Below are 13037 nucleotides of genomic sequence, written 5' to 3'. Positions count from 1 at the left end.
TGCTGGCCTTTTGCCCACCGCCTTTCTCCTCAGAGGAGCAACAGCATACCTTGTGTCCAGTCCGTGCTCTGCGCATTTACATGGACCGAACCCAGAGTGTCAGACAAAGTGACCAGCTGTTCGTGTCCTGGGCTAAACCACATATGGGAAAGCCTGTGTCTAAACAGCGCCTCTCCCATTGGATAGTAGGAGCAATTGCCCTGGCCTATACTAGCAGGGGCCTTCAGCCCCCTGCTGGCTTACGTGCGCATTCCACTAGAGGTCTGGCAACCTCATGGGCTCTCTTTAGGGAAGCTTCTATTCAGGAGGTGTGTGCAGCGGAATGCTGGACCTCACCTCATACATTTGCTAGGTTTTACAGGTTAGATGTGACAGCACCTAACCTAGCACATTCAGTCCTCAGTGCAGGTTCTTCCCGGGTGGGGGCCTCTCCCCTGTGAAGTGCTGTTGGGGACAGTTGTCTTCTTAACAGGCATGTCTGGCAATCCGGGAGTCAGTATTTCTCCCATAGTGAGACACGAAACGAATGCTATGAAAGAGAACTTAAGGTTATGTATATAACCCCGGTTCTCTGAGTAGCATGAGTGAGTGTCTCACCAGGCCGCCCTCCTTGCTATGGAAGCGAGGAAGAGGTGGGCTTGTTTTGAATGACATCTGACGCTATGTCAGCCTATTATATAGGGAGGCACTGGCCCCTCCTGACATGGGCGTCACCTAGCCAGCCTGTAAGGGCTGGCGTAATGGTATTTGAGCTTCTGATGAGGTCACGCAGGAGGCGTTCCCATAGTGAGACACGAAACGAATGCTACTCAGAGAACCGGGGTTATATACATAACCTTAAGATCTTTCACATCTTTGCTGGAGTTTCTTAGCTATGTCAAATGGAAAGTCCATTCTCCCTGCAGCACGGACTACACTGCCCATGAGGCTACATTCTTTAGGGCTATGCCTGTAGCATTCTGCCTATTAGCTTAGCACAACAACAAAAAGGCGCTCTCTCACCCAGGAAACACGCAGAGCGAGAGCGTCCCCCTGTAACCATGGCAGCCGCAACGCTGCCGCCTGGAACTACAGAACATAGCTGTCAAACAAAACCGAAACAGTCCTGACCTGCGACAATATGAAATTATGAAACAGGAAAGTACCCCCGTGTAATCCATTTATTTCAACAAAGTAACTGTATTCTAAATACCACCTTTTTAAACGGTAACGGTAACGGAATACAGTTACTCATATTTTGTATTTTAAATACGTAACGGCGGTACATGTATTCCATTACTCCCCAACACTGGTAGTCAGTTACGTGTAGACCAAACTACACAACTGTATCATGCTTGAATGATTCATATGTCAGTGCAAAGTTGCTTATTAAACAAACACATTGTCCTAAAAATGGGCAGCCAATATCTAAAGAAAAATGTTGGAAGACATTCAGAAAGCTGAGAGAAGTATTGCTTCAGATCACTGAAAAAGTTATAAGAAATACTGTCTCCATGGAAGAAAAAAATAAAGGAATGAGGGATGGCAGAAGAATTTTGCACAGTTCGGTGCTTCTCTTGAAAGGTGTTCCCTGGAGTAGTAAAAACCTACTTTATTCCCATAACAATGCCCAAATTGTGTCCCCAAAACCCTAAAACAGTTTCAGATAATATTAATAGCGCTTCATATACTTCAGAGTGTATTTGACTTTAGTTACTGGCCAGTGGTTCTGTTTGTTTCATGCCATATTTCACTGTTTATGTAAGTGTTAAATCTTGAAAGAGTCAGTCCTGTTGCTTGGAACACCTCCTACTTACAAAATAGAAATAGAGTGCCAGAGACAGTGAGAATACAACAATAGGAAACACTGGGCTTAATAAGATTAATAATAGGTAAGACATTACAATGACCAACTTTAAGATCAAAAGCTGAATATTTTAAGAGGAAATCCATGCAGGATACATTTTTGTTCTTCAAACCATTAAAAGGCATGCTCAGAAATTCCCTTATATGTATATCAGGGAACATCAAAAACCCCACAGTGGAAATAAAAGTTCCAATAAACAACATCCAATATGTGAGTGCAAATCCACACATAAGCCCCATAGACTCTGATACAAGATTATAATGAGACTTGTATTCCTATGGGACTTAAGGCCATTCCACATAGTTGGTGGTTGTATTGAGACATGTGGAGGTAGTGATAGTTAGAGGGTAGATATGTTGTAGATGCACACGGGGAGAGACATCAGACTCTTTATCAGACAGACAAAGCTATCTACCTTGCAAGTCAGCTTTCATCAATGCAACTTTTGTCAGCAAAATAATAGGAAAGGAAAAGGCAAAGTATACCAGCTGTTAGTAAAAGCAGCAAGATGTCAGAGATGGAGTAGCAAAACACAGAGTGCTGAAGAAGGAGAGACAAAGGGAAGGATCTTTGTCTTCAGAAGGAGCCAGAGGTGGAAAAATTATACTGTATAATGAAGGCTAGGTTAAGCTAAACTGTTAAAGCAACCAACCAAAAATGGCTTCAGCAGCATAAAGTAATACCAAGAAATTGCTGCTATTAAAGGAAGCGGGCGTTCTTTTTCAGGAAAATTTAGATAACTTGTTAAAAAACAAACAAAAAAACCCAAACACCCAGAATGTTTCATTATTCATTACTGACTTTTAATATAAGTAGCTATATGTTATACGGCGACTCCACCATCACAATCTAATAAATGTGTTAACATTTCCATTGGGAGTCTCAATTGACTCTGTGTAGGAGGAAAAAAAAGAAAACAACAAGTTTGACAGACCTGCACGGGGAGATGAATTTGATTACATTTGTAATGTCAAAACACAAAAAGATCAGAAGCCGCACACTCGATAGAAAAAGAGTGGATGAATTGTGAAATTAAACTAAGTGACTGACGCTGGAAAATAAATCTAATATTGTCTCTGGATATGGTGCACATATTAGACTGGGCAAATGATATTTATGCATGCAACAAAGGATTCATACATAATTCAAAAGGATTGCTTCTGGCAAACTCTCAGATCCAGCAAGCATACATAGAGCAAAACAGAATGGGGGTAAAATGGGAAATAACACTCGCAGTACAAAAATGGCAGAGAGAATAAGCAGATTATGGCCAAGTGAAACAGAAATGATTGCCCGTGGAGGAGCGTCGGAGTTTGATGCATACTAACAGAATACTAACACATTTAATGGATGTTAAATTATGTGCCACAGGTTGCCAGTGTGGGTGCCTCGGTGGGTGTGCTTCTCAACGAGTGTGTCTTCATCTTGGACAAGTAGGAGAATGGGAATACTGAGCAGCTTTGCGTGGCGCTGCAATGACCCCTTAAGATGGTTTTGTGAAAATAAGGGGGAAAAGATTGAATAAAGAGGGAAAAACAACTGAATTTATACCTGAGCTTGGACTGACTGAGCTTGACAGTGATTTATCATCATCGACCCACTGCGTTCACTTATTGGGTTGACAGACTACTGACCTTCACATCCTCTCTCTATTTGTCCCACACAGTCCAGGGCATCTGACATCAAGTCTGGGAGCCGCCCGTTCAGATCCATTGATGCCAGACAACCTTGAAAACCCTCCTTGGCATGCACCAGTTTGGGCAGCTCCTTGTACATCTCCTTAGCCACCCCTCCAATATACAGGTTACCTGTAAGGACATGAGAAATATGACAATACTGACCCCTAGTGGACATAAAAAACATTATCAAATATTTTGGATGGCTTTTTAAACTGCGTTTAAAGTGAACATGCCAGGCATTAGTAACAGTTGCGTGAATTATTTTATTCAAGTGAAAAAGTACATGAGGTTAATTATGTCTAGCTTTGGAAACCTTTTCTAATTGTCTTGATTTAAATGTTTTTTTGTGGGTGGCTTTTTTTTTGTGGTCATGTCCAAGCCAGACATTTGTCATCTTTCATGTTTGTGCTGTTTCATTAACAATTTCAGATAAGGAAAATTACAACACTCTTCAAGGTAGTACACCAATTACCCCAATGTCCTTACAAGCTGTTTTATGTTATTAAATGATAATTCTTTAAAATAACTTTAATTCAAGGTTGGTCTGCTGAGCACAAATGGCCTTGTTTTTATGAACATATGCACGTTGTTAATGGCAGCTGTAGAACAGATTAATGTGGAATTCTTGCTCAAGGGTACCTAAGTGGTGCTAATGAGTAAGGGCCAAGCATTGTTCCTACACACCCCTGCTGGGTCCACCCTGCTGGTGCAAACCTTCATTCACAAACCCAGGTCACTGCTGCTTCAATTTAATGTAAGAAATACACTGTAGTGCACTCTCAGGAAATAAGATACCCTTATCCTATTAGGTGTACAACAGGTTCACACCAGAAAAGGGATGCTCTAAGGTGCTGTTGGTGTACCCTTGAAAGGCATCCCTTATATTGTCTCATTTTCTACCTTAGTATAAGGAGGAAAAGAGCCAATAACAGACATAAAAAAGAAGTTAACTAAGGTTAATGACTTAATTATTATTTAATTATAAATTTGGGAATGGACTACCATTTGCATAGTACATTTCTAGTCACAGAGGTTATTCAGTGCTTCATCTATTTCATATCTGCACCTGCATCCAACAGAAACCAGCTCAGAACCATCCTCGCAAAAATAGAAAATTGTAGCTGAGAGATGACACTGCTGTCCTTTGGACTAATATATTTTGAATAAAACTTATCATGTTATTAAAATGAAGAATAAAATATTAAAACATTACATTTTTGCCCATATCCCCATTGCATTTGACCTGATATTACATTGCAAATATTACCCTTTTTCATATATATACCTTTTTGGCTCTCAAAAGGCACACAGTTACCCTAAGGTCCAATAATTAGCTTTAGAGGTGGAATTCATGGACTGTACCTGCAGGGATAGGAATGTATTTCGTTCTAGCCCTGTTGCAGAGAGTGTATGTGTGCATACCCTTCAGGTCCAGGTTTTTGGCTCCTGTTGTTGTCTGCGTGGTAATCTTGGTGTCAATCTTGACAGTGTGGAGGTTGTTGGTGTCCCTGGAGATTATAACATTGTGCCAGTGGTTGTCGTTCAGGGGTTTGTTAGAGTTGCCTTTGATCAGGTGGGCTCCATTCCCCAGGTCAGACACATAGTGTAGGTAACTGGAGGAAGATATTTAACTATCAGCTAATATCAGATGTGTTCTTTGTCATCTTGTGCTTTACATAGACTGTTTATCAGAGTAGACTGTAACAATAACAACATTGATACAAATAATTATGCTCATGTATATAAATATATTTTATACTGAAATGTCGCTGTTGGTGGCTGTGCGTTTGAAAACATAAATATACAAGAGTTTGAAAAAGTGGAAGTTAATAATTGGCAGGTAGAATAAACAACAAAGGGCAATGAACAGCGCTGAACAAATCATCCTTAAATTATTTGCTTTACAGTCAATTTGAGATTCGCACGCTCGTTTTTAATTAAAAAATATGGCGTCAATGTTTAGCACGCGGGAAAGCCTAACTTGCGGCATTACTTAAAAGAAGGTTATTCTATAGCTGCAATAAGTGTGTAGTCGATTCTCTTTTATGTTGGGTATTTGCTCTGCCTTCATGAAGATTAAAAAGAACAGCAATAGCCGACAGCTCTTTCAGTAAATATTCTGGCGTAGAGGTGATAAGAGAAGAATTTGAAGTAAAGGCATAAAAAAAAAAAGCTGTCAAGAATTCTTTTCTGTTTGGAAACTGTCCTGTGTAGGAAGGGGTGCATTATTAAAATCATAATCCATTTTTATGGAGATTACTGCCTAAATAAACATCACCTACACTGGTATAAAACTGGATAGGCACAGTTTAATGGTTTTTGCTGTCAGTATTTGCTGGACTTTGCACCTGTTGGCAGGTAGGTCTGCCGTATGTGTAAAAAGGAGACTTTTATAACAACTGTTGCACTGACAGCAACAACAGCAAAGCAAAAATGTCAGGCATATTTTTTTAATGTGTCTGAGTGAAGGTTTGGTGTAAACCGTCACAAAAAAACACCAGTGACATCAAACAGTCAAGTCTACTGGGTACAAAACAAGATATATTACAGGCAAAGCACTTTTCTTTGACAGAATGAATGCTGCAAAGTCTCCACTTACCCTTTAACCAGCTCCACCACAATGAAGTCATTTCCATCGCCACTGTTATACAGGATGAGGCCGTCCGAGGAGGTGGTTTTGAACTGAAAAAAAAGGTGCATGGAGTAGTAGGCCTGCAGAGTAGTGAGAGTCACATAGCTGGAGCGTGACTTGAAGGTGACAGGGTCAGCAATGATGTTCTTGAAGCCAATCATTGCATTGAGCTCACAGTAATCAATGTCACCATTTTTACAGAGGTCTATGTAGGCCATGCCATTGAAGGAGAGGCTCTGGAGGTGGCCAATGAAGTTGGAGGGCACCATGGACATGAAGCGCTTCTCTGTCACAATGCCCGTCTCAATGTTATGGAACTCCAGCTGGGTGTGGTCACCTGCCATTTGACCTTTGATCGGCAGAAGTGGGAAGGGGAGAGAGGGTGTTATTGGGGATATCTGACAGTTAAATGGGCGCTGCTTTGCAATTAAAGGATCCACTTTAAATCCTCTCTGAAAAGAAATTAAAGAATGGCTTCACAATTATTGTCTTTAAGGGAAAAAAAAACTTCCACCAGATGCCCTTTTCATGCAACCCCCAGGAGATTAGAGTCTTCTCCTGGGACCGAACCAGGGATCTTTCACTTGTTAGGTGGTGCGTAAATCATTTGTTTCAATTCAATCTTATTTCATTTATGCAGCACCAAAGAACAACAAGGTGAAAAAAAGAGAAATAGAGACAATTTTATTTTCCTTTTCAAACAGCAACATTTTATCTTAAATTTTTTTTTTTTTTTTTTAAAGGTTTTATTCTATATAGAAAAATGATCAAACCCTTTTTCCTGATCAGCAAAGCATGTTATGGATTATTTAAGTTTACATATTCAAAAAACTACTACATTACATCAAATAAAAAGAGGATGAGAGGTACCTTCCACAGGTGGAAGATCATCTACGGTCAGTTTCAAATTCTTGCCCCTCCTGAACACACGTACTGTGTGCCACTCATTATCGTTCAGATTCTGACCCGCAAAAATTGTCTCTGGACCTTTGCCTGCAGGACAGTCCAAACAGCGGTTAACACACACACTTAATACAGACACACATACACACATCCATAACAGAGAGGTTGATAAAAGTAGAATAAGAAAGAGGGAGATCAAAAGGAAGAAAATGTGAATGGATGAAGTAGTTGGACAGAGGAAGAAAACATTAAGGTAAACATAGTTAATGGTCCATAAAAACACATTTTGACTTGCATTTGCAGCACTGATCGCACCATTAGATAAAGCATCAAAATTCTGAATTCTCCCTGAACACTATTTTCTTTGAACCAATAGGAGGGAGGCCATAATCAGATGCTGTAATATATTCAAACAAGTGTTTTCTGTGAATGCATAATGTGTGAGCTTTGAGTTAAATGGAGACACAAATATAAGCTTGCTATACGACTGATGTCTTCTTTCTTTTGAGATTTTCTTAAATTCCTATCATGCCACTTGGTGGCAGCAAATAACTACCAAAAGGCTATGACTGGACAGGCACTTAACAACCCAGTATCACTCTCCATCTTGTTTACCTACAAGAGTGCAGGCCAATATTTGATTTCCCTCATGTCCACCACATAAAATGAAATAGTGATGCAAAAAGAAACACCTGCATAATGGAAGCATTGTGGTTGGCGGTGAGCAGAGAAAAAAAGGAACAAATAAAAAACAAAACAACAGAACAGACCATTTTAGCCCTCGTGCTAATCGTACAAAAACAGGAAATACAGAATGTGCTTTTTATCAGCACCCTTTGAAATAATTGATGCTCTGGAAAATGGAGAAGGTTACTGAAACTGCACAGATGCCATTTAAAAAAAAGCTAATGAATCCACTTTATTAAATCAATAAATGCTGTTTCCTATAGTGCTGCAAATCTGCCTTGCAAGGATTTACACATTCAAAACTTGTATTTAACTGAATTTTGAAACTGAGAAATTGTATCACATTCGTCCTTAAATACACAGGACTGTGAAAAAGTTTTGAGCCACCCATCATGTTAATATATTTTGCTTCCAAGGAGCCAGACTTTCCTGTAATTGTTTAATGCAGTCTTGAGCAATGGTTCTCCAGAACCAGCAAAAAAACAAACATGTTTCAAAAACACAAAATATGTTCCCATTCGTTTAACTGAATTTACCAAAAATTTCACAAATAAAACATTTTTGCAACAACAAGGTGATTCTTGAAAAGCTTTTTGCTGATAACTCTCAGCATGGTGCACAGTTCATCTTGAGAACACTGGACAAGTAAGGGATAAAAGGAAAAGTGTCAGACCTGAAATATTATCTATAGCAGATCTGAAAAGAATGTCCTTAAGAAAAAAAAACCCAGCAAAGACCTGACACAGGATCAGAGAGATGCATCTGGCCCTTCAACAGATGGATCTACTGTTTGCCAAAGGTTCGAAATGCACTCAGTGGAAGGGTGGCTGTCAAGAAGCCAGTCTTAAGGAAGGGAAACAGGGAGAGAAGGCTGAGGTGTGCCAAATTACTAATGAAAATGTCTTATGGAGTGATGAACCAACATTTGACACTTTTGGTTCAAATCAATATCTTTATGTGTCTACAACACAGTCATTTGTAAAACACGGTGGAGGCTTGGTCATGGCTGCATTTTAGCCAGTGGTGTTTAGATAAGTACATTTTGATCCACTATGCAAAACCATCTTGAAAAGAACCTGATTGGCAATGACCTTTCAGCATGACAATAATCTTAAATACACTGCCAATGCAGTAGAGCATATCTGGATAGGAAAACACACAGTGGAACACTATCAGTAATGGATTGGCGTCCCCAGAGCCCGGATTCAACATTGAATCACAGAACAGAACAAAAACGCAGCTAACATCCAAAGAAGAGCTTTGAATGTCCTTCAAGAAGCCTGGAGAACATGTCTTGAAGTCTACTCAAAGAAATTACGAGAAAGCTTGCCTAAGAGAGTTCAGGCTGCGTTGAAAAATAAAGGTGATCATAGCAAATACTGACTTTCAAGCTTGATAGAATTGTACAAACTCCAAATTATATTTCTATGTATGTTTGCTCATGTTTCAAAGTGGTCGTTCACTTCAAAAAAAATATAAAGAAATGAGGGGCGACTAAAGATTTTAGCACAAAGCTGTATATAATTTTAAAGTGTTTGATGCTAGCATCACATTTTAGAAATACTGGAGCAGGCACAAACTACACCTAAAAAGGTTATTTCTATAACAACTAATGCAAATATGGACACACGACACCTTCAATCAGCCAAAGCTCATTTATGGTGGAGTGAGGTGAAGCTGTGTGATGAGTCCAATATTTTCCAAAATTATTTTTGAAAATCAGAAATGCCACATCTGCTGACTTCTGAGAAGAGCCACCCAGCTTATTAACAGAGGGTGATGATGCAAGCAAATGATACAGGGGTAAAATACACATTTATGAATGCAACATCCAGACTTTCCATCTATTAGAAACATCATGTGCATGAAATTCTGTTTAAAATGTATATTTTACACATCTTCCTGTCTTTAGAAACACGTTGCTTACTAATAATATCACTTAAACATTTTAAATATTCTGATTATTTTGTCATCCAGTCCTGAAATCAGCATATTATATGATAGCATGTCATATGTGTTATTGCTTGCAGTCATTAATGGGTTTGTAGAGAACCCCTGTGCCAGAAACTCAAGGGGAGATTAAGAATGAGAGCTAAAATCAGAGAAACTGCACCAAATCTCTGTGATCTTATCAGAAGAATAATAAGTCTCTCCAGGATACATTTCTCCATTAGGAAATTCCAACATTGGTCCAACTAGGGCAGCATATTATTTTTTCATACAGCCTTTCTTAGATCATCTTGAATTGCTATACAGCTCTGATGTTCCCCTGCCAGGCACACATAACCAAAAAAATAGCCCAATGAGGTTGTGCCACAGTGACGGTATTAAAACCCCTAGGCTCTGGACAGCTTGCCTATACTGCTCGGTGCATTTCAGATGGGTTCCAGGTTCATTCGCCTGAACCATTTATGGCTATTTATTTCCTGCTTTTCTGCAATCTTCAAAGCTCCATTGCAATGTGTATGCAAATCTGAGGGTCCCAAAGTACTGGGACACACTCAATCTGAGACACAGTTCTGCTCTGTAAGCACCAAACACCGGGGCAGGCTTGAGACCAGACGACCGGCGAGGGATTAAGAAGGAGAGATATGAAATAATGGGATGGAGTTGGACTTGAAAGCGTGCTTGATCTTTGCCTTCTATCATTCTGTTCTTGCTGCTCTCCAAGAAGAAAAGAAAGGCAAGAGGAAAAGAGGTCAGTCATATCAAAAAGCACAATCCTACATAGCATTTACTACTGCTGGACCTGTTTTGTTTTCTGCCTTTAGTACAATCTGTGGTCCAAACCAACAGCTGCTGGCCAGACATTAAGGGGCTTTTAGTCCAGTCAGTGCTCTCTAGTGCCCTCACAGGCGGTGATCTATCTAAAGTGATGGATCTACAGTGATCTCTCCTTGCCTCACTGACTTTAGACCCAAGGGAACAGTGAAGAAGTGTGGCACAGGGCAGCATGAGAAGATGTGATTATCCAGTCAGTCAGCTCTGGCAGGCTGGATGACAGCTCGGACACTGGTGCTGCATGCCCCGACACTGTGACTCACATAGGTGGGGGAAAGAGGAAGTCACTGACCAAGCAGCAGGCCACTACACCGGATTACCATCAACAGAGATATCAAAACCAGATCAACACGACAGGGAAAGCTTTAGCAGGATACCTCGCTACAGAACCTGCTATCTAACCACTTTGCTGCATTAACAACAATGCTACAGTGAAAATGCTTTTGTACAAGCAGAGGTGAAACATTATTAAAATGATAAATGATTTGTTTTCGAATTCATGTTAAACTGCTAAATACTGAAAGGCTCAAATTGCCACGACGTTACTGAGACTAGCACTGTTTAGCAATAAATGACATGGTTAATCATGTCATATTAAGTACTTCCTCCCATGACAGAAAAGTCCCTATTACACTGTTAATTTCAAAGGATGTTAGTTATTTCCCTTAATTTAAGAAGCTATAGAATCCTGCAAGAACTTTATTAAAATTAGCTCCTTAATTTAAAGAATATTGCAACGAATAAATTAATAAGAATGTGAAGCTTGTTGCTTTTCTTAGAAAACACTACACTACGCACTCCAGTAATTTTATATAGCCCTCTTTTTATTTTCAGATTAATTCATTTACACTATTATTGTTCCCAAAGTCCTCCTGAACAGCTCTGCCTTTACTTGTTGCCAGATTTATAACCTCCTTTTACCTTTCTGAGCATAAAATATAAGTGAATATCATTAAACTCTAGTTGAAATTCCTATTCTTTATGGTAAGATGAGAGCTGAGCTATAATGAAGTAGTTTGATTACTTTTCTGAATGTAGATGCCAGAAATTGGTGCGAGTCATTTGGCTGAGAATGCAGGATGCATGCATGCATGCTCCCCTTACATCACTCTCCAACATATGATGATTTCTAACAAGAAAACAGGTGTCGCATCTGTGTTTAACAATCTCCTCATTTAAATTAAATTAGCCACAACAAAGACTAACGTTGTGACTAACAAGAGGAAAAAGTACCTTGCAATGCTGCTAAAGAAGATCAGAAGTGAATGATCACATTACGCTAAGGTGCCCTCATCACCATATCCTGGTCTAAACTGTGACTTTTCTGCAGTCCAAGCTAATAAATAATAGAAGAGCGGACTCACAGACCAAAAAAGCCAATCTGTCACAAGATATTTCTAGTTCATATTTTCAGCTTGTTGTCACTCAGTGCCTGTTAATACTGTTTAAGTCGAAGTGGCAGTGTTTTCTTCAGACAGCTCTGGGCAGCCCCAGGGAGCCTAGGTCCCTAATTGACAGTGATGTGTTCTTTGAGTCGGTGTTGAAATTCTTCATCCACTAAGCTGACCGGAGCCGCAGCGCCTGACAAGACACATTAATTAACATAGAAAAAAAGGGGACAAAAATAACAAGCGAAAAAAAAAATTTGAATTAAATGCTAACTCTTCATAAGTGGAAACGCACTGGCTTAGCAAAGTTCTTTCCAAGAACTTCAATTAAACATTTTCCTGTGACACAATCAGGTCTGGCTCTATTAAAGGAAGGCTTGCTGTCCCCCGTCTTGTTCTTTTTCTTTTACTCAAACATTTTGCCTTTAGCATAACGTTACATTAACAAAATCAAACTACTTTTCTTCTAAGCTTAAGCACATTTACAGCTTATATGCCAATATAAGCATTGCTTTAATCTGCACATATGGCACTATTATTTTAAAAAGAATAGGGAACATAAAAAAAAACCAAATGAATTCAGATTAACATTGTACATGCTTTAGTTTACATTATTTATTTAGCTAACAACTACATTAACCATTTTACCTGCCATATGGCTCTTTACTTTCTAGCACTAAGCAGTTCCACAGTTTAAAGGATTATCCTTCCCTGCTCAATTTTACATGATGGATAGATCTCAAAAGATTTGTGCATTTACAATGTTAAAATAAATACACTGATAAATATTAATAAAGTGTTAAGAATATTTCAGACTGAGAGGAAAAAGAGAAATAAATCAAAAACGCAAATATTAGCATAACAGCTGATGATTATGTCTTCGCACTAAACCAAGAATGACCTTTTAAAGCAGTGGATTGGGGGAATTAAAGCTTAGAGCTATTTATTTGCATACACAAACAAGGGATGCATTGAAGAAGCACAAACAATGCTATTTAGCATTTAGAAAGGTGTTAAGAAGGGCTGGCTCACAGAAACATGTCTAGAGGTCACATCATGTGATTCTGTGCAGAGGCGTTTTGTTGTGTAAGTCTCCACTTCTTCATCAGTCAATGACCTTC

At 39.3% G+C, this 13037-nt stretch overlaps 1 protein-coding gene across 13 annotated transcripts in view; it reads right to left on the bottom strand.

Moving 5' to 3' along the window:
- LOC147316365 (neurexin-1a) overlaps window positions 1-13037 on the bottom strand; it is a 278541-nt gene that overhangs the window by 129646 nt on the left and 135858 nt on the right. For all 13 annotated transcript variants that reach the window (XM_086259802.1, XM_086259805.1, XM_086259812.1 and 10 more), the window contains 4 exons: window positions 7028-7150; window positions 6125-6506; window positions 4948-5138; window positions 3481-3654 (listed from right to left, as the gene is read on the bottom strand). In XM_086259802.1, the coding sequence (XP_086115928.1) occupies window positions 3481-3654; window positions 4948-5138; window positions 6125-6506; window positions 7028-7150 (870 nt within the window). The remainder of the gene's footprint in view (window positions 1-3480; window positions 3655-4947; window positions 5139-6124; window positions 6507-7027; window positions 7151-13037) is intronic.

Source organism: Aulonocara sp. 'chitande type north' Nkhata Bay, linkage group LG13 (assembly GCF_057382095.1).
Source record: "Aulonocara sp. 'chitande type north' Nkhata Bay isolate Kocher_YH1m ecotype deep benthic linkage group LG13, A_spYH_male_GT1.1, whole genome shotgun sequence".
Lineage (NCBI taxonomy): Eukaryota > Metazoa > Chordata > Actinopteri > Cichliformes > Cichlidae > Aulonocara > Aulonocara sp. 'chitande type north' Nkhata Bay.
This window is presented reverse-complemented; position numbering and strand designations above follow the sequence as displayed.